Here is a 27,086-nt window from a genome sequence, read left to right on the forward strand (position 1 = left end):
GAGCTTTTAGAAGATCTCATATGGATACAGAGGGTAATAGTATCTAATATTGGTGCTGGTGGATACACAGTATTGCAGTGTTCACTGAGTGGTCACCGTTTATTCACATGTGCACGGAAGAGATATACACATATATAGTGTTTGCACATTTTTGCGTTTGCACGGAGAGAATATATTATGTACTAAAACTATGCACTAGATTTCTAAAATTTGTTTTTATCGAGGTATTACGGGATGAAAAAAGAATTTCTTATGACTGGATGAATTTAATTTGGAAATTTGGACAATTTTTGGACACTAATTTTGTTGGACACTAATTTTTGTTTATATTGGGACTTTTTGGGACACTTTGTATTGGACTTTTTTTTATTTATTTTTTATTTATTTATTTATTTTTCAATTTGAATTTTATTATTATATCGAAGTGTTTGGATTTTATTATATTCATTTATTTATTTGAATTTGTTTTCAAAAAGGTTATAATACTGTGTTGCTTTCTGGGGAGAAAGCGTGACTTTTTGAGGGGTTTTGGGGTTAGGTGATACACATATTTAATATTGAAATTAGAAGCTGATGGTTGCCACACATAGCTGCTGCAGAATCACCCCAGTTTTGATAAATGTCCCTCTTTAATGTGTCACTAAACCCAGGACCCTGCATTCACTATATCTGGTCTCCCGCAGTACACGGAAATGCAATTATTTCACTAAACAAACTGCTAAATACCCTTTTTATCAGCAGTTAGAGCAGTCTTGTGACTTCCATCAGTGTCCAGCACAGCACTGGTTAAAGCTTGTAGGAGGAGTTTTCATTCTCCCCTGAGTGTTCTAAGAGGCTGCAAGACCCCTGACCGATTGGCCCTGTGCTGATCACATGCACTCTCCCAAGAAAAAAAAAAAATCTAGCAATGCACATCAAACTGAGCATGTGCAGCTTGCCCCCAAGGCTCTGTTCTATTAGCAGATGGATTGGTGACTGTGGAAGGAGGAGAAGATCAGAGAAGACAGGATCAAACATCTTTTTTATACAATGTAGAGGATTAACCCCTTAGTTTCCACAGCAAGTATGACAAACATTTTATTTTATTGCATATACAGACTGATTTTACTGTTGTGGGCTTAGTAACACCAAGTGAACAAGTGACTATAATTTCTATACTACCCCCAAGTTAGACAGCCTGGGAAGTAGACAATGGAAATCTTCTAGAATTCCACGGTTCAGTCAACTGAGACTCATTCGCATTTAGACTGAATATCAGTTTAAAAACATGAGAAACTTTGGATCCCTAACCAGTACACCTTTTTTAAAACTAGATTACTTTTAAAACATTATAATGAAAAGGATTGGTAAGATGTTTTTCTTCCTCATTAACCACTTCCCATCCGAGCCATGTACATAAACGGCCGGACAGGAGCGGGTTGCCATTCATAAACAGCGCCCGCATTTACAGCCTGTGCGCACTGTACGGGACCTTTGTGTCAGGCATACTGACACTGAGGGGGAACGGACTTGGTGTCTCGGATATCCCCCATGACACCAATACAGTGATCAGTGTTTACATGAGGGGCAATCAAAAGGGTTAATAGTGCTGGGTGTGTTTTACATAGGGGGTGGTGTGTGGGCTTCACTGTAAGCACACTGCTCTGGATGGCTGTGCTGTGCACAGCCATCCAGAGCAGTGTGCCTGAGCTGACAGGGAGGACTGTTAGTAAACAAAGCAGTCCTCCTCCCTGTCGGAGATGCTCGGTAATCACCGGGCTGGTCCCGATGCTTGACAGCTGCGGCCTCGAATGGTGGCGCGGGTAGGGCTCGCGCGCGCCCCCTACCCCAAAAAAAAAAATATATACATCACACACACACACACACACGTGATTTTGTGCACCCCTGCCATCCTGTAGCTGTATATCTGCTATAGTGCGGTCGGGAAGCGGTTAAGGCAAGAAATATTAAGTGACAGAAGTATAGCATGTATTTAAAATATTGTTTGGTTCTTTTTTTTTTTTGGACCTGTAACTTATGATTAAATCTTGCTGAGTTAGGCTGTGGGCAGTGGATAGGTTGTGTAATGGTCCTATAGAGTAAATATAACATGTTACAATAGCAGTCAGGGCACTGGCTTGTGGTTTCTTGCTTACACCCAAACACGACATGGACAGAAGAGATAGAAAGCCAGCAACTCATTCTTCCAAAAATCATGCTTTTATCATTGCAGGGGCAATACAGATAATACGAAGGCTTACATGTTTCAGCCTATCGCCATAGCCATGTCAACTGTAGACAGAGGAGATAGAAAGCCTTTGTCCACAACTGACAAAAAGGCAAGTGAATGTAACCCAAAATATAAACGTAGTAAACTTTCAAGGCAAAGGAAACATGTTTCCTTTAAGGAGTAAGTTGTTAAATGATCTTTAACAGCACATTTGCCATAAAATTAAAGATGACTCCATTGCTACTTAAGCCATTATGATGGGAGCAGTCAAAGCAGGAAACACAACAATAAATCCACTAATAAGGTAAATGACTTGGGGCCTATAAATACTCAACAGAACCTGTGCTAGCCTGTCATTTCCTCAGTTCATTCTAAGACCTCTCCTTTGTTTTACTTTAACATTTGCTTTCGTCCATGACTAGTATTGTCTATGAGATATAAATTCAGTGCTTTAAATCTGCCTTGCAGCTGTATACATTTTTACATGCTTGGCATAAACATTCTTTTTGAAACAGAAAGAGTACGCAGAGGTGTTTAAACATATGACTGACATTCAAAAAAAGGTAACTTACGGTGAGGTTCATGAAACTGAGAAATTTTTGAAGCATTTCGGTCATTATTGAAAAATCTCCATCTGGTAGATGGCTCCGTACAGTAGTCACATTAATCTAACAAAGGAGAGAGAGACATAATTAAACGCAAAAGCAGGCACTGTTGCCAAGTAAACTTTATTAATGCAGATACATTACAGTAAAGAAAAGCAAAAATAGCAAAAAACATATGAGGGAAAGAGACAGATATAATCTCAAGAGAAAGCAGAATGCAAAAGGAAATAAACTGCCATATAACAAATCAAATTCTGAAAATGTAAGGAACCTAAAGTGTCAAACCCACATCTATTAAAAACGATCAAAAAATGCTGTTTACATGCTGTTCATACTCATTTACTATGAGATTCATGTTCTATATTCTGCAAAAAAACATGGTTAATCCTGCTGTTTTCTGTCAGCCCTTCTGTCTATGTCCCCAATGCAGTTGGATTGTGCAAAGCATGTTAAGTTTTCAGTGAGTTTCTACCATGAGAATTTCCTCCAGATTACATCTGAACAGCTCATGTGACTATAGAATCATACATGTGGGTGTATACACTCTTGTAAATAACAGCCCACTCCCTTCCTCCTCCATGCCCACTAAACACAGCCACAGACACAGGTGGGATAGCACATCTTGATTGATGGAGGTTTCACCTGCCATTCTAAGATACAAGCTGGGGGGGGGGGGGGGGGTGACACAGCCTTTGACTGGGATGAATCCGCCCATAGCATGTTATTGCCAAAAAATATGTATATTTGAAATGAAATGTATTATTTGTATGACAATATTAAACAGTTTAATCATAATTATTTTTACTCTGTATTCCAAAACCTTTTTTTTTTTTTTTTCTTTTTACCATGTGACCAGTGAGGACTAGAAGCTCCTCCTGCCACTGTTTCCCTGAAAGAGCTGGGTCATGTGACAGCTGTATAATACTTAAAAATGTGCTTACTAAACTAATTACAGTGCCATCATCCACATACAGAAAGGATTAAATGTGTTTAGCATCACTTTAAGAAACCTCACTTTGTTCACTAGATCTATTATCCATCATTATTTGAAATGCTGGTCTCAAAGCAGTATAAAAACCAAACATACAATATATAGTCCAACCTTTCGATGTGGTGGCTGCATTAGTTTTTCTTTTTTTGGCTTATTGTACCTCTGTTTTCACCTGGTGATCTGGCCAGTAACACACATCCAGTATTAGCGTAACCCTACCATTGATGAAGATGTACAGGGACACAGCAGGCAGCAACATTGTTAATCTAGAGGGATGGTAGTGTTATATGAGCTAGCAGATATAGATACACTAGCAAACTGAACGAATACTCCAGCTCACACTGCAGTTACAGCAACAGTTTGTTTCTCTCAAAAGTAAGGATAGGGAAATCCATTCAGTTTCTTTCGATCAGCCCACTGGTTGATCAAAAATAAAACCCAAAACAGAGTGTATGGAGCCTAAATCTACATCTCCCAACTTGCAATTAGAAGCTGACACCATGTGTAGCTACTCCCTACTGGGCTGTCACTAACAGTAGTTAATTATATCAGCTCTAACAATGATCACGTGCAGGCTGGAGGTTTCTAAACAAAAAAAAAAGTGTGCCTTGTAGCAATCGTGCACACAGAGATGGACGCGGTCATCCATTTTGCTCCAAACCCTCCATCTTGTATCTCTCTCTCACTCTTCCTTCATCCCCCCTCCCTCTCTGTTGAGTGACATGTGGTCTGGATGAGGCAGAGGTCACAGGCAGTCAAGCTCAGAGGGAGGGCTCCAGGGCTATAAAATCCTAACCTAGCTGGTGCCTAGATGTCTGTTAGCTGCTCAATCTGGGATATCGTAAAACCATAAACCAAGCCCTCACTGAGCTTCAAAAGACATTCCAGCTAGCTGTGAAACAGACTTACATTTAAAAACCCAGTTTTCCATACAATTTTATATCTCCAAATAGGAAATAATTGCACAAACATGGAGCACATATTTTGGATGGCTCACTTTAATACAAATCGCCTGATATATTACACCCCCTAGATGACAGCTCCAGGAGAGCAGAAAATGACATCTCCTTAATTGTCCTAGCAGGTATGTCATATTTCATATGTAGACATTCAGCAGATGATACTGCGTATTAATCTACCCGTGGGTGGACGGTTACACGTACCTAGGAAAAGTAATTGACCATAGTATAATTTGTGAGGGCTTTGGTCAGAGCCCGTGCTTCCCGCCTACAACTCCCTCCCCAAATGAAGCGATTGGCTCTCTGCTTCAGGGAGACACCCTGCTGAGTTCCTAGAAAAAGGCGGTTATGCATGTAGCTAAGCTGAGTTGAGCGAAGTTGAAGAAATCTCCCTTTTAACATCAGGAACCAACTTTGGGAGATAAGGTGCCCTTCTGCTCTGAAACTTGAAAGCCGCTTAAACCATGGCTTTTGGCAAGTACTTTATCTAAATTCCTTTCTGTTACCTATTTGCTGTTTTATTGCTCTCTGTATATTTATAAATACATATTGGCTACATATTTTTTCTGTAAATATTTTTATTGCACCATTTTGACCTTTTAGTAATAAATCTTTCTGAAAGTGTTGAACTGTTTCTAAAGCTCTTTAATGCAAACTAAGAACCCCTGTCTCTGAAGAGCGCTACTGTGTGTGTTTTAAACTTCTGTATATCTCTGCCTGCGGTGACAGTGGTATACAGATGCTTATGCAAACAGTGTTATTGCTGATATTGCCGAGTTTCCTCTTTCTCTGTATAAAATGGAGGTGGTGGCAGTGTGAAGGGTTAATTGTGTAATTAACCTGACCCAGTAACAATCGCTCCCAGGCTGCAAGTACACAGATTGTTGTCCATTAGCTGGAAAATCTTTGTGCAGGGTGCAGCTGGGAGTGGCATTATTACGCACGTGACAACGCGGTTTTAGATTGGCTAGTCCTTCGGTCACAAGTTTGGTGAGAAGGGCGAAGGTCTGACGCCGCGACCGTCACATGCCTCACTTAAACAATGCAATTTTAACACAATTATGCTGGTGTTTGTAAACCTAACATAAGAAATAGAGCAGGTTTTTTGTTTAAATAATTAAAACCGTATACCAAAAAAAAAAGCCATGATATAATGTATATGTAGTGCACATAACAAAACTTGTAAAGCCTAGTGTACCCCTTTTCTCTATAATGTCCTTAAAGTGAAAAAGTTTTTTTTTTTTTTAAATAACATATTTACCTGCTCTGTGCAATGGTTGTGCACATCGCTAGATTGAGAGAAGGCTCAAGTGAATATTAGGGGGGCTGAGTGGGGAGCAGCACACAGGTTTTTTACCTTCATGCCTAGAATGCATGAAGGTAAAAACCTTATAAATAATTTTTTAGGTGGAGGAAAGTAAAAATAAAAAACTAAAATAATATGATTGCACAAGTGTGCACACCCTTAAACTAATACTTTGTTGAAGCATCTTTAGATTTTATTACAGCACAGAAATAGAGCAGGTTTTTTGTTTAAATAATTAAAACCATATACCAAAGAAAAGCCATGATATAATGTATATGTAGTGCACATAACAAAACTTGTAAAGCCTAGTCTACCCCTTTTCTCTATAATGGCCTTAAAGTGAAAAAGTTTTTTTTTTAAATAACATACTTACCTGCTCTGTGCAATGGTTTTGCACAGGGAAGCCCGATCCTCTTCTTCTCTGGTCCCCTGTCAGTGCTCCTCTCCCTTGACCAGTGTCCCCAATAGCAACCTGCTTGCTATGGGGCACTGGTGTGCGCTTGCCTGCAAGCCCTGCTCTATGTGTCCAAAAGGACACAGAGCTGCGGCTCGGCCCCGTCTCCTGCTCTCTCCGCATTGTCTCACAGGCCATGATTGACAGTAGAAGGAGCCAATGGCTCTTGCTGCTATGTCTCACCCAATGAGAGAGAGAGACCAGGGACAGGTGAGCCCACTGTGCACATCGCTAGATTGAGAGAAGGCTCAGGTGAGTATTAGGGGGGCTGAGTGGGGAGCAGCACACAGGTTTTTTTTAACCTTCATGCCTAGAATGCATGAAGGTAAAAAAAAACACTTTACAACAACTTTAAGGTGTTCTGGGTGCCAATTTTAGTTCCTGCATCTCCACTGGGATCAGAGGTGATTCAAAGTAGTACAAAGATCAGAACAAAAAGAGCTCAGGAACACATTAAAACTGAATATTTAATGAGGAAAAAGAATATCTCACAGTACAGTAAGAATCTGTGGACATGTGAAGGTATGAGCTTTTGCAGAGTATAAAGCCATCCCAGGATTTAGTAAAGACTGTCGGACTGTACCTTTTAAAGCCCACACTGGCATGCTTGGACCCACTCACAGATTGACACGTGCAGCTTCAGTTGCAATACCTCTCAGTGTGTAACTGTTTCCCATGCAGGAATGGCGATTCATTTCAGGGCTTCGCTTCTTTCTCAAGCAAGGTGCTTCAGCAGCCACTGATGCCACACATGTCACTCTCTAGTAAAGCCAGAACTGGCACAGTGGACTCACTCAGATTCTTCAGTAAACCATGGCTTTACACTCCGCACTAACTTATACTGCCACATGTCCACAGATGCTTACCATACTTTAAGTGAGATGTTCTCTTTCCTCATTAAAGAAGAACTCTAGGATAGGCAAAACTATCAACCAATAGTACACCCCCCTACACAAAATCGTTAATATTGAAAATACTTAACATTTAGGAAAAATTTCATGACCTCGTCTCTGTAATTCAAAAGATAACATCTGCTCTGCCAAGGATGAGGTGTAACAGCAGGGATTACATCATATCCTCTCCTCTCTCTGTGCAGTAAAAGGAAACTACAGTTCCCATACACCACTGGGAATTGCAGTGAAAGTGGGTGGGTACACTAGGCCAGTACATATTACATATATCTGAGACTCTCAGTCCGCCGACCACTACAAGTGGGGCTGAATTACATCACTGCTTCCTGGAGAAAGAACTACAGGGATGTGCCAAAACAAGTGGCTGGAGGAATAGGAGGCATGTCAGCCACCATTCTTGAAACCAAAGAGAATTAACGGTTTGATATGAAAATTAATAAGCCATTTCAGTGCGACTAGAAAAAGGGAAGTAGGGCGACCATTGGGTGGTAGAAGGTCACACCCAGGAAAATGTCATGGTGCCACGTCCCTATTGAAGATATTTAAGGCAAAAAAATAACGAATGGACTTTTTAGGCACATAAACTTAGCAAAGAATAAAAACAATGTTACTTTATTAAACATGCCACATCTAAGGCTCCATGTACACTGCAGCTGATAAACTCATGTTTAGGAGCTGTTCAGCATTTTTTTCAGCAGCCCCTGAACTCTCCCTAATGTTTTTCTATGTGTCCATGTACACTATGTCGTTAACAGGCAGTTGAGTCTACAGTAGTTTTTTTGAACGCACCAAACTTGCGTTCAGGAGTAGATTTTATCAGCATTTCAAACACCAAACGCTTGTAAACATGGCTAACCACGTTTATAAGAGTTTGGAAAATAGTTTTTAACCCTTCCATTTGCAGATGCTGTCCAGAGATTTTTTTCATCATGGAAAATGCATGCAAAGCGTTTTCCCGGTACTCAAATGGACCTGGTACACCATACTTTGAGGTTTTGCATGAAAGAAAATATGTTAGACACTGCTGCAATACTTTGTGCACAGAAATGAGCTAGAACATATCCAAACACCACAAAAAAAAAAACAAAAAAACACACGACAGCTAATCTCAACAAATATTGCTCTCTCCATTTCTCTCAAAATGTCTGCATTAGATAATTTTCTACTATTTTTCAGTGCATTTTGGAAGGTTATCTTTAAAAAACGCTTCTAAACACAAACGCAATAAAACGCAGTATGCAAACGCAGCTGAACAGACATTTTTAACCCATGTTTTCCATCAGTCAGTTTCCATCGTTCAGAAGTGTCCGGTGTACATAGAGCCTAAAACATATCTTACGTATATTTAAAAATGCATTACACAATTGAATGTTGCCCCCCACCAACCAAAATTACAGGCAATTTCCAAAGGAAGTTAAGTGAAGATGGTGGACACAATTTACTTTCAGAAGGTGGAAATATCCAAGCTGTGTGGAAAATGCCCAACGTATTTCACGACTGGAGTCGCTTCTATAGGGGCTAGCAATGCATCTAAAAATGAACAAACTTTAACAGTAATCATTGTAAAATTAAACATAGGTATCAGCTATAAGGCACTTACAGTGGATATAAAAAGTCAACACACCCCTGGTTAAAATGTCAGGTTTCTGTGATGTAAAAAAATTAGAAAAAAATAAATCATTTTTTAGGTGGAGGAAAGTAAAAATAAAAACAACAAATATGGTTGCATAACTGTGCACACCCTTAAACTAATACTTTGTTGAAGCACCTTTTGATTTTATTACAACACTCAGTCGTTATGGGTATAAGTCTATCAGCATGGCACATCTTGACTTGGCAATATTTGCCCATTCTTCATTGTAAAAACACTCCAAATCTGTCAGATTGCAAGGGTATCTCCTGTGCACAGCCCTCTTCAGAACACCCTGCAGATTTTCGATCAGATTCAGGTCTGGGCTCTGGCTGGGCCATTCCAAAACGTTAATCTTTTTTTTGGTGAAGCCATTCCTTTGTTGATTTGGATGTATGCTTTGGGTCGTTGTCATGCTGAAAGATGAAGATCCTGATCATGATCAGCCTTTTAGCAGAAGCCTGAAGGTTTTGTGCCAATATTGACTGGTATTTGGAACTGTTCATAATTCCCTCTACCTTAACTAAGGCCCCAGCCCCAAAGCATAATGCTGCCACCACCATGCTTCACTGTGGATATGGTGTTCTTTTGGCGATGTGCAGTGTTTTTGAGCCAAACATATTTTTTGGAATTATGGCCAAAAAGTTCAACCTTGGTTTCATCAGACCATAACACATTTTCCAACGTTTTTGGGAGACTTCAGATGTGTTTTTGCAACATTTAGCCAGGCTTGCATATTTTTCTTCGTAAGAAAAGCCTTTCTGTCTTGACACTCTACCCACAGACAAATGAATACAGGAGATTGTTGCCACAAGTACCACACAGTCAGTACTTGTCAGATATTCCTGCAGCTCCTTTAATGTTGCTGTAGGCCTCTTGGCAGCCTCCCAGACCATCAATTTTGGAGGAACGTCTAGTTCTTGGTAACATCACTGTTGCACCATATTTTCTCTACTTGATGATGAGATCCCTCTGATGCTTTAGAAGCTCTCTGCGGACCATGGCTGTTGCTGTAGGATGCGACTAAGAAAATGTCAGGAAAGACCTACCAGAACAGCTGAACTTTATTTGGGGTTAATTAGAGGCACTTTAAATGATGACAGGTGTGTACTGACTATTTAACATGATTTTGAATGCGATTGCTTAATTCTGAACACAGCTACATCCCCAGTTATAAGAGGGTGTGCACACTTATGCAACCACATTTAAATTTTTTATGTTTACTTCCGCCCCTAAAAAAAATTCAGTTTGTTTTTCAATTCAGATGTACAGTTTATATGTCACATTAAAAAGGTGGAAAAAGTTCTGAAATTATCTTTGTCTCCTTTTTTTACATCACAAAAACCTGACATTTTAACAAGGGTGTGTAGACTTCTTATATATGGGTAGCACAGTGGCTAAATGGTTAGCACTTCCGCCTGGCAGTACTCGGGTCCTTGGTTCGAATCCCAACCATGGCACCACCTGCCTGGAGTTTGCATGTTCTCCCTGTGCCTGCGTGGGTTTCCTCCCACACTCCAAAGACATGCTGGTAGGTTAATTGGCTCCTGTCTAAATTGTCCCTAGTATGTGTATGTATGAATGTAAGTTAGGGACCTTAGATTGTACGCCCCTTGAGGGTTAGGGACTGATGTGAATGTACAATATATATATGTAAAGTGCTGGGTAAATTGACGGCGCTATATAAGTACCTGTAATAAATAATATCCATTTTACATAGTTAAAGAGTGTATACTGTATGGTAAAGAACTCCTCAATGCAGCAAAAGCAGCTCCCCCTAGCCGACCAAAAACCAGAATCCCACTGTCGGGTGTGGGGGAGCAACAATTAGGCAGTGGGCAGACAGAGGAACCCACGAAACTCACAGGCATTCAGCAAATGAAAAACAAAAAAAAATCAGAGGTACAGGATGATGGTCAATGGCTCTTGTGACCATTGACGTGGAGGTCCTTTACTTTAGCATACTGCATGATCAGGGGGTAGCAGTGGTGCAATCTTTTTTGTTGGTGCAAGATCATATGCAATGGAAGTTTAGTGATTTTATTTTGGATCTAATATATTATGACACATAATTGGTTTACTTTTATGGGTTCCCACTACCTCCAGGTGCAGGGCGTAGCCATGGGCACATGTTGTGCCCCAGCGTACGCCAATCTGTACCTGGGGGGGTGGGAGTGTTACATTTTTTCAGATGACTCCCTCGCCGAATACCTGGACCATGCCTTGTGCTGGTTCATGTATACTGACGATGTGTTTGTCATCTGGGCCAGTACCCCTGATAGGTTGGAGGAATTTATGCAGCTACTGAATAGGAATTAATTGAATTTGAGATTTACAACAAACTTGCATATGAAGACCACTGCCTTGCTGGATTTACAAATTTTTAAAGATATTACCAACTGTTTGGCTACTAAACTGTTTCGCAAAGAAACAGCTGGAAATACTATCCTTCACGCACAAAGTTCTCATCCCCCAGAATTGGTAAAAAGTGTACCTTTTGCACAATATATTCATCTACGGCGTAACTGCACGCACTTAGAGGACTTCAAAAATCAAGCTATTCTTTTACGTCAATGTCTTCTTTCATGGGGTTATAGAAGGACTCTTCTACGTAAAGCTTACAATAAAGGCATTGACTAAGGATAGGACATCATTATTATACTTTACATCTAAACCTAAGGCCGAACACCAAACAGTAAGATTTATAACAGTATTCTGCACATCAGGAATTACGTAATGTGTTCCGTCATTGGCATCTCTTGCACAAGGATGCCATATTAAATATATTAAAAGATTACCCTGAGATGGTGTTTTGAAAAGCAGTCGAGTCATTATGTACCAAGAACCAACTTTTCCACACTTCCTAATGGCATTTTTGCCTGCAGTAATGTACATACTGCCCTTGGGTAGACTGGCCGACAATTCATTTTACCCAATGGAGAGATTCTGACCCTCATGCAAACTGTACAACTAGGAGAGTAATATACCTTATGACATGTACTTGTGGAGCTTATTTTGTGGGTAAAAACATGTCAGTCAAAGAATATATGATCACGTTTATTATTCATCTAATGCCAAAATGCTCACCACCATTCGTCGCCATCTGGGACTATATCACAAATGTGATAGCACACATGGTTTATTTATTATATTGGAGGTAGTTATGAGAGACCCACGCGGAGGCAATTGGGATAAAAAATTCTCTGTGGAGATACCATGCAGATCGAACGTCTAAATGCAGTAAATCCACCAATCCTCAATGAAATCCTATCATACAAATCCTTTCTATGATTTAAGGGTATAGATCCACAAATATTGTATATGATCAGTTCGGGATCATGTGGTTTCTTGACATGGGATTCACCTTTACGGATTATTTTCATTTTCAGTGAATAGTAGAAGTTATTCCTGTAAGGTAATATATAGGTATCCTTGTTCACTATGTATATAGGCCTTCTATATATATTATCATATATTTGTTTTTAAATGATCTATGTGTATAATTATTATTATTATTATTATTATTGATACAGGTCCTGGTAAGTATTGTAACTGTTATGACCAATTATTTCTAACTAAGGAACATAGTGATCTGAATAAATTTTGGGGTTCCTTGTCAATGGCCTCTTTTTCTGCGGTTATGCGTTTTTTTGGGGAGTGGTCCTGGATTGGGTAGCGTCTGTTTGATGTATTTTGTTGGGGATGTGTCATTGGTGGATCCAGCTGCTTTGCACAGTCTGTGGATTATTTTGTGACCGTGTTTTTCATATTTATATATGGAATTGCTTATTGAGCCTTATTTTTTGTTAACGTCTTGCACAAATTTGATAATTGGTATTGTTTTGGACCCCTTTTTGTGGCTGGTGTACCTCCTGGCCTCTATGGTTGGTCAGGTGTGTGGCCGGTAGGCCGCAGTTGACCTGCAGGCCGGCCATCCCGCCCCACCGTGGCCCCCTTATGGATCTCGGGGGGGGGGGGGGGGGTGGGTGGATATGTCCGGGCTCGGTCACCTGCAGCCTGGGGGTCATTGGGCACTTCGGACCCTCCCCCCTTTGTCTGTGCATGGATGGGTGTTCCCCGCTGTGGCGTCGTGCTCACTGTTCGCCCGGTATAGTGCCCTGCGCATGTGTGAAAGCTCTGGCCAGACCGACGGCACACGCCAGCCAGCGTTGGTGTGCTCGGTCGGGCGCATTTAAGTGGTGTGTGAGTCGGAAGACAAACCCTCAAGGACTCCTGAAACACCAATGAGGGCAACCTGTGGCTTCTTTAGACTATGGGTTTTCTTTCTGGCTACATGTATATTGAGCGCTTTTGCAGTTGAAATGATAGTTATATGGTATTTGGGGGGGAGATTGAGAGTTGAAACGGAAGTCTTAAAATGGGGGTATTCTCTGTTTTCCAGGTCAATCAGTCCCCATGCCCTATAGTGGAGTAAATCTATTTTGGAGCAATTGAGGGTTTTTCGCTTCACAGTGAGTGGTTGTCCAAATGTGCCCCTCCAATCTATACAGTGTACGCGTCGCTTCATTTATAAAGGTAACTCATTTTGGTTTATTATGTAATACATAGATGGGTTGCCTATTTTAAGACACCACTAACTTATCTTCCATATTGTAGTCTTTTTTAGGCCTGTTCTGCTTTACACTACTAATCCTTGCTAGCTGGATTATTAAGTTGTTGTTAACCATCATCCTGTACCTCTGATTTTTGTTTTTCATCAGCTGAATGCCTGTGAGTGCCGTGGTGTCCTCTGCCTAATTGATGCGCCCCCACACCTGGCAGTGGGATTCTTGTTTTTGGTCAGCTGGGAGGACCTGGTTTGCAGCATTGAGGAGTTCCTCTACCATACAATACACACTGTTTAACTATGTAAGTGTCTGATAGGCGGTACCTATGCTGTATTTCCTGTTTAATTTTACAATGATAACTGTTAAAGTTTGTAAATTTTTTAGATGCATTGCTAGCCCCTGAAGAAGCGACTCCAGTCGTGAAACATGTTGGGCGTTTTCCCACACAGCTTGGATATTCCCCACCCTCTGAAAGAAGTAAATTGTGTCCACCATCTTCACTTAACTTCCTTTGGAAATAGCTTGTAATTTTGGTTGGTGGGGGAGAAACATGCTGTGTTTCAATTGTGCAAGCAATTTTAAATACACTCAAGATATGTTTTAGACATGATATGTTAAGAAAGCAACATGGTTTGTATTCTTTTTGTACTGAGTTTATGTGCCTAAAAAGTCCATTATTTATTTTTTTGACTTAAATATTTCAGTGCGACTACTGACTGTACCAGAAGATGGTTCACATTCAGTGAAGGTAGGAAATCGGCAACAAAGAAATGTAAATAGATTTTTGCTCAGAGTTCTTTAAATATTCTGTTTTAATACATTGCTACGCCATCCTTGTTCTGATCTTCCTTGTGCCCCAAAAAAACCTTCTATGTCCTTAATGAAAACATAAAACTGATTTAGAGACACAAATTAGTCTGGGTATAATACAGTTAACTAATAGATGTTGACACTGCTCTGGCCTTGAAATCTAGGCTTTAATGACCTCTGGTCACAAAAGGGCTAAAGAGAATCATTTTTAAATGTTTTAAACATTGTTTTAAATACTAAAAGAAAGATAACAGTGTGATCATACCAAATGTAACTCTCAGAACAGGCAACCTTTGTATGATACACCAAAAAACATCCGATGTGAATATTGCTGTTCCACAACAGCTTAGGAAAAAAAAGAAAGACAAAACAGTGATGCAAAATCCAGAGTGTATTGTCAAGCTGAAAATACACTGTTGTCACGTCAAAAAGGAAGGCAGATGTACTGTATTTCTGGCATATCCGTAAATTTATCATAGTTGAAGCATGTTTAAATGGATAACACATGGGGAAAAGTGTGTAATAAGGATTACAAAACAAACTGATGGGGTTGTAACCACCCCTTACCCTATCCAAAATGAAAATAGAGTTTTCCCTTAGTTACACTTTAATCCAAAGAAAGTGTAAACTCTTTCACTAAAAATCTGGCAATGCCGACATATATCCTGCTGATTCTTGTAAAATGTATATTTTTTTTTTAAATGACAGATTAACTTTTAGTAAACATCTAAGGTACTCAAAATTTGTACAGCAGGAAAAAAAAAAAAAACCAGCCTGGCTATGGATGATTTTCAATTTCAGCTGTAACCTGAACAACTCCCTTTCCCAGCCTTCATCCATCTATTCAGTTTGAAACAATTAGGACTGACCTACATTTACCTGACTGAAAAGAATTAGGATAATGAAAAATGAATGTTCTGTCCAGGTTGCAATTTCCATTTTTACTTCATATAGTAGCTTCCTTCTTTACACAGTAATATATGTGAAAACCATTTCAGGAATAAGCACTAGTAAGCAAAAGTGATACTATGGGCAAGAAAGAAAAAAAAAAAAAAAAAGTTGCAGTCTGTGAATAGAATTAACACAACAGTGTTTTTTTCGAGTCCTCCATAACAGGTTTATTTTGCCTGCTGATCTGGCCAGTATTTTTAAACTTCTTTTAACAGACCAAACTGTTAAGCAAAAGCATTTAACACTGACGGGGTGCTTACAGTGGTCAGCTTTTAGTCATTTAATTAAAACCTAATCCTGAAAAGGAAAATAGGATTTTTGACTTGCTGTAAAGAACTGCCCATAAAAATGAGGGGGAAAAAAAAAAAAAGAACCACACACAATCAGATGACAGCTTGAAGCTCCTGAACATCCACCTGGTAAAACCTGGAAGAATATGCAAAGAGAAGATCAGGTGGTAACACTGAAAATCTGGGATACATATGCTTGACCCTAAAAGGTCCAAGAGACTGCAAAAGTCCTGGTAAACGGAGTTTTAATAGGTAAAAGAGGGACCTTTTCCTTAAGGGCCTAGGTCCAAGAAAGAAGTTGGCTGATCCACCTGGAAAATAGTGGAGCAGGAAGCAAGATGGACTCTATGACAGCCCTTAAGTAAGACAAAAGGGGGAACAAAAGCCGTGAATAGAAGGTAGACATTGACATCCCTTACAACATTCCAACAGTGCAAGGAAATTTCCTTGGTGTGCTTTGTGATTTGTAATAATACTGCTTAGACCTTGAAGAAGGGGACATACCCCAAAAGCTTGTCCTCAAAATTGTATGTTAGTGCAAATAAAAAAAGTATCACGGACAGTACTCAATTGTTTCTTGGTGTGCTTTGAAACAGGACAAAAAGAACCAAGGAAAATATTCTCTGAGGTGAAAAGAAGAGACCACCTTGGGCAGGAAAGAATGTCTTTATCTCAAATCACCCTGTACCTGTTCAGTACAAGAAAAGACTCTTTAGAAGAAAGGGTTGTCAGCTCAGAGATACAGAGAGAGACTTCATAACTTTGTAATGAAAGAGCATTCAGGACTGCTCCCAAAGCTTACCAGGCTGACATGCATTGTGGGAACCTTCTATGAAATGTGGAGGAAAGAGTTCCCCTAACTCCAGTGCTGGATTGGAAATCTAACACATCAGTGAGAGTCTGGCTTTGGGATTCAAGTGCATCAGCTATTTCAAGGAGAGAGTTGATTATTTTCCCATGTGGCCAGAATGATGCAATGGTCTGGATGAAACTGGACATATGGCACTGCCTCAAAAGGAGGCCACCAAGAGACTCAAGACTCTCATGGATGCATGAATTGAGGTCCTCAGAGATTGAAAAGCACTAACATGAGAAAAAAGGGATAGAAGGTTGTCATGAGGCAGAAAGGTTCTGGCCAAAGAAATTACTTCTGAGACTAACAGGAGGATCGTCCAGGTACCCCACAATATGGATTCCCTGAGAATGGAGCAAAGCCAAACAAGGGCAAGCAACTTGGTGAAAACTCTGCGGGCTGCAAATACGCCAAAGTGTAAAGCAACAAAATGGTAATTCAGATCACTCACTGCAAAGCACAAATCGCAACAAAATGGTAATTCAGATCACTCACCGCAAAGCACAAATAGAGTTACAAAAGTGGAAAAATGGGAATATGCGGACAGGCATTCTTGATATCTATGGAGGCAAGGAAACCGCCCCAGAAGAAGGGAGGCAAGGTGTTCTGGGACCAGAAACTCTAAAAAAACATCAGGCATTTTAGACCTGGAGGCATCCCACCACTGTGAAGACCATGTCTTCTGAACGTATATGCTCTTTTATTATAGATTTTCAAAATACCATTTTCCATATACAAAGGCTATCAAAACCACCATCTACGATACTCATATTTATCCAACAATATATCAAAACATTGACATTACTCCTGGTATCCTTTTTTCCCCGCTCCCTTCCCCTCCCTCCTACCCAGCCTTTAAGCCCTCCCCTACAGCCCTGATAGATTTCTTTCCTACTCGTTCTATTTATCCTAAAAGATTACTTTTTTTTTAATTTAATGTTATATTTATCCTCCATGACTTCTTTTCCCTAGTACATGTATTCCAGGTATGAATTTGATATTTTAAAATCTTCCCACATTTCCCATCTTTTACAGAAAATCTCCATCCTATCTTCCTCCATGTGGTAGAGTTCTTCCAATTTGTAAGTCCTCTCCACCCTTTCTATCCAATCCTTTACTCTCGGTGCTTGTTGTTTCTTCCAAAATTTGGGTATCAAACCCTTTGCGCCATTCAAATATTACACTAATCCGATTTTTATATATTTTTTTTACTGAGAGCTCAGAACCATAAAAAAGACAAATCTCTGGTTCCTTTGAAATATTGACCTCCGTTATTTCCTGTATTAAATGTACTATACCTCCCCAGTACTCTTGTATTTTATGACACTCCCACCACAGGTGAAACATTGTGCCACTATTTCCACATCCCCGCCAACATAAATGTGAATTATTTTCACTTATCCTATGTGCAACACTTGGTGTGATGTACCATCTTATCAAAAATGTATAGTTCATTTCTACCTCCTTCATATTTACACTTCCGTGAATTAAACTATACATTTTCTCTTGTTTTTTTTTTCAGCATTACTCCTAAATCCCTCTCCCATTTTTCTATATATAGTGGCCTCACTTAAACCTGTGAGTATCTTATACATTTTAGAAGTCCCATGCTTCCCATCTCCTTGTGTTTTTAATAAGTACTCAAAGTGGTTCCAATACTCTTTTTTTCTGAGTGGTTTTGGGAGTATGTTCTTGTTCTAGACAGACTTAACACTGGAAGACAGAGGGTGCAAAGGAACCCTTCTTAACCCTGGAAGCAGCAAACCTACAGTACTTGTAGAAGGGCAAGACCTTTCTAGCTGGGGTAAGAATACTCCAAACCCAGTTGTCTCCTTTATAGATTTATACCAGGAGGGACCAAACAGGAGATCAACTTTAAAAGGGTAACCACTCAAGGCAATTCTTGCAAAGGAGCTCAGTTGACTAGCAGTTAACCCAGAGAATGGTTTGTGCAGGTGTATAGAGAGAAGGTTCAACCTAGACAGACAATAGTAACCACTAAGCTATTAACACAGTTACATAAGGTAAAGGTTCCAGCTGACCATGCACATAGGGATCTGTAAGAATAGAGGTGGGGGTTCTGGGCCATACGTTTAGTCAAGACAGCAAGGGTGTGACAGACTGCTATAAACATAACTGCAGCCTCCATTGGTAGGGCCTGCCAGGGATAAGATAGCCTTAAAGACGGCATCTAACCTTTTATTTACTGGAATCTTTAAACATGAGATTATTTACCCACCACAGGTGCAGCAAGGGTCTGTTTTAAGAAGAAATTTTATCTAGCAGAAGAATTGCCCACTTACAAAGAAATCCCCTCAATTGGGTAATGTTGGATGAAATGTTTTTGAGGAGGAAAAAAAAAAAAAAAAGTCTATGGGTGAGTCCAGTCTCCATATAAAGGAAAGACACAACCAGCTCATGAACCAAAAAAGTCTTAGCTGGTGTACAGTGGTTTAGCGACCTGGGGCAGCCGGAAGGTAGGTGTAGAGGTGTGCGTGTGTGCGTGTGTGCGACCCCCCCCCCCCCCCCAAGACATACGGCACTGGAAGTAAAAGGGTTAAGGAAGCCTGTGTCCTGAAAACTACTAAATGGGAAAAAAACATTCATGTTTATGAGTTTAGAGACATTTTAAAGAAGAACTAGAGGCTGACTACTAAATACCAAGATAAAATATGTATATGGTATCCGTTTGTATTTATAAAACTCAGTCCGATGACATGGCAGCTTTGCCAGGTGGGTGATGCCTCTTCTTACTCCCAGCCTACTGACTGTGGTTAACAGCCCTCTGCTCAATCCTATCATTTTTTTTCAACACGTTTGCATGCAGCACACCTAATGGACTTCCAGTCTTGCCCACCCCTTTCCCATTCTGAATGCTGCTGTATAAGGGATTGTAAAAGATTACACCCAAGTTAGGCTTGGGTACTTTAATGAATGAATTGATTAACGAATACATAGCTGCATCAATTTGTGTTTCATATCAGCCTACAGTTCAGCTTAAAATGTTTTAAACATAATTCAGGACTAGATCAGGCACTTAGGATAAAAGAACTAAATCATCCTTAAGTAGTTGAATGAGTCATGAAATTTCAGCCAAGAGCATTCTGAAGTACACAGCAATTTGAAACATTTCCATAGGACACAGTATTTTTTTTCCCCTACAAGTACATTAACATTATCATTCATATTTTAAATTCTACTTACTGGACTCTCCTGGCAAAGACATCCTAGAAGCAAAGCTGTGTAGGAGGCAACAATGCAATCTTCCATGTGCTTCCCAGCATGCTGGAGAGCTAAAAAATAAACACAGCGACATACATTTTATCAATGCAGTTAACATGGAAGCCAGGCAATCCACATTTAAATAAAATAATCTATTGGCAACACTGTTTCTTGTACGATACAATGTAAACTTTATCAAAATCCCTTCATTATAATATGCTACAGGGTTGTCCTTTGCTGAGCAACTTCTAAACATTAAACACTTTACATCATAATTTTCTGGTAGTAAAAGCATTTACAAGTCAGTCAAAATTCCTGTCATCTTAAATTGTACAGTACATGTCCTACTACATGACACAGTCAAAGTATTCAGAGAACTTGTCCCCAAATAAATGAGAAGGGTGGGCAACAACTAAGCAAACAGAACTGTGCCAACAAGTCCAAAACAACATCGGTCAGGACATCCAACTTCAGAGTGCTGCCTCAAGAATCTTGCAGCCTAGAGCTGCATCAGCAGAAGACTGGACGTCCACCTGGTAGAACTTTGAAAATGTAGTAACAGAGGACCAGGTAGAGGCCTTACAGAGATGAGTTACAGAACCCTGTTGAAGAAATGTCCAGTATACGCCCACCAATACAGTGGAATGGGTACACAAGTGCAGAAAGATCTGTCCACACAGAGCGTGCAGAGCGTGACGTCACTTCCTACCGCCGGAGCCACGAGGAGGCCCGGCGGCCATCTTTATTGGGGTCAGTAAATGCTGTCTTTCAACTCTACATTTATGTTGTGATATGCATACTGCCCTATTGCGATGTTTGACCAATAAAATCATTTAAAGAGCATACTACACTATCTCTGGCACCTGTTTTTTGGGGCTCCTTTGTGGAGCTGTTACTCCCACAGAAAGGGTGCCTTTACCAGCCAGAAGAGGGATCAAAACCATCAGTGTGGATTATCTGAGTAACCTTAAGGGGACCTCTGGATCAGTCTTGGTGTATCTGATGACCCACCGTGAGTAGGACGCCCACCACTCGGTCTTCGTTGGATCTGATATCTGGGATGATTTACCCTACATGCGCATAATCCATGCGTTTCTGGTGAGTGCGCATTGCTATTATTTCGAGGCAGTATATACTCCGGATGTGTATTCACCTTACCAGACGATACCACGGATTTTGCACAGACTTTCATATATATATATATATATATATATATATATATATATATATATATATATATATATATATCTATACATATATATACACATATACACACATATATATACTTGGTTTTCATTCATTTATTTATTAATTTTTGAGCGCTGCACTGTGTCTTGTTACATTGTTATAATGATAAATCAATGACATCCTTAAAAAGATCGCAAAACTGGATATGATTGCCAGAAATCTTCTCACCCATGCGATGCGATTCAGGTGTAAATTTAAAAAAGGGTCCTGCACCTTTTTGGTGCAAATGTGATTTGAGCCATACAAAATGTATGTTCCCTATCCTGGAGTACAGTACAGGACTATAACCCTGACTTTTTTTTTTTCCTTAAGCAGGCAAGGAATAATAAGAGAGACAGAGCAGAGGGTCCTGTGTCCAGTACTATACTCCAAGGTAAGGAATTTACAGGCAAGTTAAAATTATCTTAGGCGCATGCGCGGCCAGCATCTAAGATGGCCGCTCGCTAATACAGCTCAGCTGCCTCACTGCTACAGCAGCGAGTAGCAAACCCGACTGAAGGGACTCTGACAATATTCCCTAAGGGGTATAACCCTCCGACATCATGCCCAGAAGGAGAAAGTCCCCCACTCACCCCCAGCGGTCCATGGACTTCTATCCGGCCCTGGATGCAAGGAGCCAAGATGGCGCTGGCTCCTCACAGCACAGAAGCTCCATATCTGAATCTGCCACACACATCTACACTCCGGAACCCCAGGCTCCTGGTCCCACTGTATGATGGAGATCCAGGTGAGTCCTCTCCTCCTCTATCGCCCACATATAGAAGTCCTGCCAAATCTAGACCAAGAATAGAAGGCCCTGTAAATTCAGATCCTAATACCTCAGAAAACATTCCTATTCCTACATTACAATTGCAATCCGCAATAGAGGAATTTCCGGCTTCAGACCAACCAGTGTCAGAACTGGCGATGAAAAACATGTTGCTATCACTAAGGCCAACTTTACACAGTGACATATCGAATGTAATATCTCCTATATCAAACGACATAGCAGATCACTCAAAACATACACACCATACTGAAAACAAAACGGAAGCAATATTCACAGCCCACAATACGGTAGTCAATGCACATACAGATCACCAATCTGAAATCCTCCAACTGAAAAATAAAATAGCGGATCTGGAAGATCGCTCTAGAAGAAAGATTATAAATATACGTGGAATCCCTGAATCAATCACCAATGAGGCCCTTCTACCATATATTCATCAACTGATCAAACATCTTATACCTACAATCAACACGATTGAAATTGCAGTCGACAGAGCGCACAGAATACCTAAACACTCATTTTTACCAGCAGCCACTTCAAGAGATGTACTAATCAGAGTACACTTCTACCACATAAAAGAAAAAATAATGGCGGCTGCCAGAAACCCCGCAGCACCCCCTGCATCCCATACAGAAATTAAACTATACACAGACCTCTCCAAAGAAACCCTCCTCAACAGGAAAAAAAATCTCGATCACCAAAGCCCTCAGAAATAATGACATAAGCTATCAATGGGGCTTCCCAACCAAACTCATAATCAAGCACCATGGCAGATCACTCACTGTTAAAAATCTAGATGACAGCCTAAACCTACTCAAGGAATGGAATATAATCCCAGTCGAAGATCACAGAAATTATCGTAATCAGGCCCACCAAATGGAGGGTGACTGGACCTGAACGCATCTCCCAGCAAGTCAGAGTCCCGATCAAAACTACCGATGTACCGAAGTCGACTACCCATGTTTCTGGCATTGTTAGCAAGCTTTTTTTACCTAGAGTTTTTCTCAATACCCCCTGCCAGTCATATATATTCCATCACCATCCTACACCTTCCTGGCAAATACCTTCGGAAGACCAATACTTAAATACCAACTCTCCAATCTTGAAATCTTTATGCGGATACAAGATATATCCACAAACCTTAAACAAAATCGCTCAAACCTCTTCAAACTCCATATCTACCCACTTATCTACAATGCAAAGATATAATCCACCTCGGAACCACCTAACCAGACCACTATCTCAAGATGATTAAAATAGCCTCACTGAATGTCAGAGGACTCAACTCTCCCTTTAAAAAGGTCTTCCTTAATAAAGAATTAGCCACCCTTCAAACTGACATAATTTTTATACAAGAGACACACTTCACAATATCTAAGACGCCAACCTTCCACCTCAAAATTTTTTCTAAACAAAATTTCTCCACAAGAATGAATTATACGACATATGGAGATGCCAACATGGCTCCAAAAAGGACTACTTTTCACCCTCCCAGCTCTCATACTCCAGGATAGACCTTTTCCTCACAGACAAGTGGACACTACAACGTATCTCCTCATCCTCAATAGGCACTAAATCCTGGTCTGACCACGCGCCACACTATTGAACGGTCTACAAACAATAAACTGAACATTCCTAGACCTTGGAAGTTAAAAACTATGCTAGTGACAGACCCAGCCCACAAGAAAAAAAGATTATAGATGCTCATACTCTTTTTTTAAAAACCAATAATACTCCTGAAGTAACTATAAGTACCCTGTGGTCCACTTATAAAGCTTTTATGAGAGGAATTCTTATCCAGATATCCTACCAGAATGCAACACGTAGGAAACATCAGATAGAGGAGATCCTCACCTCTATAAAATCTAAAGCGGAAACCAACAAAAAAAAATCCCGCACAACAGAACTCCTCTGCCCTCTTAAAAGAAAGGGAAAAACTCAGATCCCTCCTGCTATTCCAATATGAACTAAACTTAAAGAAAATCAAAGCCAAATACTACTCTCTACATAACAAGGCAAGCTCCCTCCTTGCTATAACAGTGAAATGCCAATGCATCAAATCTAAAATCCAAACAATCCAACACCTATGTTCCAATGAACCATTAAGTAATCCACTAGACATAGCAAATGCATTTGCAGACTTTTATGAAACCCTCTACAACCTCAAAGACGACAGGGAGACCCCCCCAACCCTCACCACCTGAGATAAACACATTCTTGCAATTGATTAAACTTCCAACCCTCTCTACAGAACAATTGCAAAATAACTCTTCAACACTAAAGAAATTGAATCAGTCATTAGGTCTTTGCCACTTCACAAATCTCCAGGAAGTGACGGATACACGAACGAATATTACAAACAATTTGCCAATACTCTCTCTCCACATCTCGCCAATCTCTTTAATACAATAGCATCCACAGGTACCATACCTAAAGACATGTTACTAACCACAATAACAACCATTCCCAAACCGGGAAAAGATCGCCAAAAAGTACAAAGTTATAGACCCATATCGCTTATAAATACGGACATCAAACTATTTGCGAAATTAATAGCTTGCAGACCGCTTTCCCTTCTCCCCTCTTTAGTACACCCGGACCAAGTAGGTTTTAAACCGGGACGACAAGCCCCAGATGCCACTAGGTGCTTAATATCATTGATAACCAACCTCCAGACACACCGCACACCCTCAATACTATTCTCACTTTATGCAGAAAAAGCATTTGACCGAATCCACTGGGGATTCATGAAATCAGTCCTACAAAAATTTGGAATCACAGGCTGGTTACACTCAGCAATTTTATCTTTATACTCATCTCCTTTGGCTAAAGTATTAACAGACGGAATACTATCACATCCATTCGACATATCGAATGGCACAAGACAAGGTTGCCCCCTATCCCCAATAATCTTTGCACTCCTAACAGAACCTCTAGCAGCTAAAATTAGACAAGACCCAATGATAACAGGTATACAACTACATGGCACTGATCACAAAATAAGCCTATTCGCAGATGACATAATCCTAATGATCATTAATCCACTTAAATCTCTCCACAGAATAAAAGAAATACTAAATTCCTATGCAGCAATCTCTTACTACAAACTAAACAAACACAAATCCTTAAACTTAAACCTACATACACCCAAACAACTTCAACAGCTCCTCAAAACAAATTTCCCTACATATAGGCCGAACATTCTCTTCCATACCTGGGTATTAACCTAACACCCTCCACAACACAAATCTATAACTACAACCATAAACGGTTCCTCCAAAATCTCCCTAAAGAGATCTCAGCTCTTCACACATACAACCTATCTAAACTAGGACGGGTATCCGCCCTGACAATGTTCATACTACCCAAACTACTATATATGGACAGGACTCTCCGCATACCAGTATCAATAAGCTTTTTCAATATCGCACACAAACAATTCTCTCAATTTATCTGGGAACACAAACGCCCCAGATGCTGTAACGGATTCTTAATCCGCCTACCATGTAAAAAGGAGGAACAAGTCTGCCTCATCTCCATAAAAAAAAAAAAGGAGGTCTTTACACATGTGGTTTCCCCTTTCTTGGGAGGAGTAGAAGAAATTGTTTTGGGGTGTAATTATAAGTATGCCTACGACGTGTGTCAGCAATATCTTATTACCAACTTTGTAAAAAAAACAAAAAATAATAATAGGTGCAAAATGTAAGCCCCTAGAAAGCCTTAAGGTTCGCTTTGGTTTTTGGGTGTCTTTATGTAGCTAGACTGTGAAAAAGTCTCATACGTGGTATTGCTATAATTAGGAAGAGTACCAGAATATGTTGTGGGTGTAAATGTAAGCATGCCTCTGCTGTGTGTTAGATTTAACTTGGTAAAATTTGAACTTTGTGGGAAAAAATTTATTCAATCTCATAATTTCCCAAAGAATTTTGGAAAAGATTTGTAACTTCAAATAACTCACCATGCCTCTTACTAAATACCTCAAATTGTCTACTTTCCAAAAGGGGTCACTTAGGGGATATCTGTACTGACTTTGCATTTCAGGTGCTCAAGAAATGAGTTAGGCAGTCAGAACATCAGGATTTTTAAATAAACATACCCTAGTTTCTGAAAGTGAAAGTTAATATATACCCAATTTTTTTTTCACCAAGAAATCTCAAGAAATGCAGCAAATCACATTTTGGCCTAAATGTATGAAGATAGATTTGCAAATGTTATAAACGAAACTAAGAAATGCGTTTTTCTTCAAAATGGTCAGTCCTTTTTTCATTTATATAGCAAGAAATAAAAATCCCAGTAATGGTTAAACAGCAGCAAAAGAAAGCGCAATCTGTCTCAAAAGAATGATGCAAAATTCATTGGGTATAGTGCTGCAGGACTGGAGTAATTGTTATTTGAAGTGTGACAGCACAGAAAACTGAAAAATGGCCTGGACAGGAATGGGGTGAAACAGTCTGGTAAAGACTTGGATAAGAAGAAGATTAGGATAAATTTCACCAAAAAGCTTAGGAGAGGCGAAAAAACCTTTCAGGATTGGGCCAGTCCTCAAAGTGTACAAATTGATTTGTGTGTGTATTGGAAAAGCCTTTCTGGACTTAGAAAGTTTTTTGTGCACATAGGGGCTTGCTTAAGCTGTAGAGATTCAGGTGCTGCTAGGGAAAGACTAGTGTGTACTGTGACAATTAGTGTGTTCAGAGAAAACAGCATTTGGCATCAAACCAGATTGTACCCCACAAAAATGTCTGCCACAAAAATGGAGTCCTCAACACTGTACTTCCACAATATCCTCAAAAAAAGAAAGTTCCACTTCTGAATCCTGAACCTCTGACAGCTTAAAGTGATATTAAAAGATATCTTAATGTTTTAAATAAACATGTTCTACTTAACTGCTCTGTGCAGTGGTTTTGCACTGAGCAGCCCTGATCCTCCCCTTCTCTGGTCCCCTGCAAGTGCTCCTGGACCCTCCCTCTTGCCGAGTGTCCCCATAGTAAGCAGCTTGCTTGCAAAAGAATGCATGAAAGTAAAAAACCTTGAGCCTTTATAATAATTTTAAGGTTTCTAAACTGCAGAAATTTTTCAAAGTTAAATCCAGTAACTGGTATAATCAGGGGGGAACCCGGTCTTAGCTTATCCAGGGTGTTTGGCTTACTAAGGGTCCGGGTTTCACCTGTCATGGTGGACATACCTCCAAAGAGGTCTTCAGGGTCTAGAAAGCATAGAGATGGACCACTGCCCTCAAACTGTAACACCTCATGGCTAACTACACACATAACCTTACGCACCAAGGTGAAAGACTAATGAAGGATGCAGTGA

At 40.0% G+C, this 27,086-nt stretch overlaps 1 protein-coding gene across 2 annotated transcripts in view; it reads right to left on the reverse strand.

The window, feature by feature from the left end:
* Positions 1–27,086, reverse strand: part of WAPL (WAPL cohesin release factor) — a 140,768-nt gene that overhangs the window by 9,561 nt on the left and 104,121 nt on the right. For both annotated transcript variants that reach the window (XM_089676484.1, XM_089676483.1), the window contains 2 exons: positions 19,742–19,830; positions 2,782–2,877 (listed from right to left, as the gene is read on the reverse strand). In XM_089676484.1, coding sequence (XP_089532610.1) covers positions 2,782–2,877; positions 19,742–19,830 — 185 coding nt within the window. The remainder of the gene's footprint in view (positions 1–2,781; positions 2,878–19,741; positions 19,831–27,086) is intronic.

Source organism: Staurois parvus, unplaced genomic scaffold (genome assembly GCF_062004578.1).
Source record: "Staurois parvus isolate SC_StPar_1 unplaced genomic scaffold, SC_StPar_1.0 ptg000170l, whole genome shotgun sequence".
NCBI classification, from domain to species: Eukaryota; Metazoa; Chordata; class Amphibia; order Anura; family Ranidae; genus Staurois; species Staurois parvus.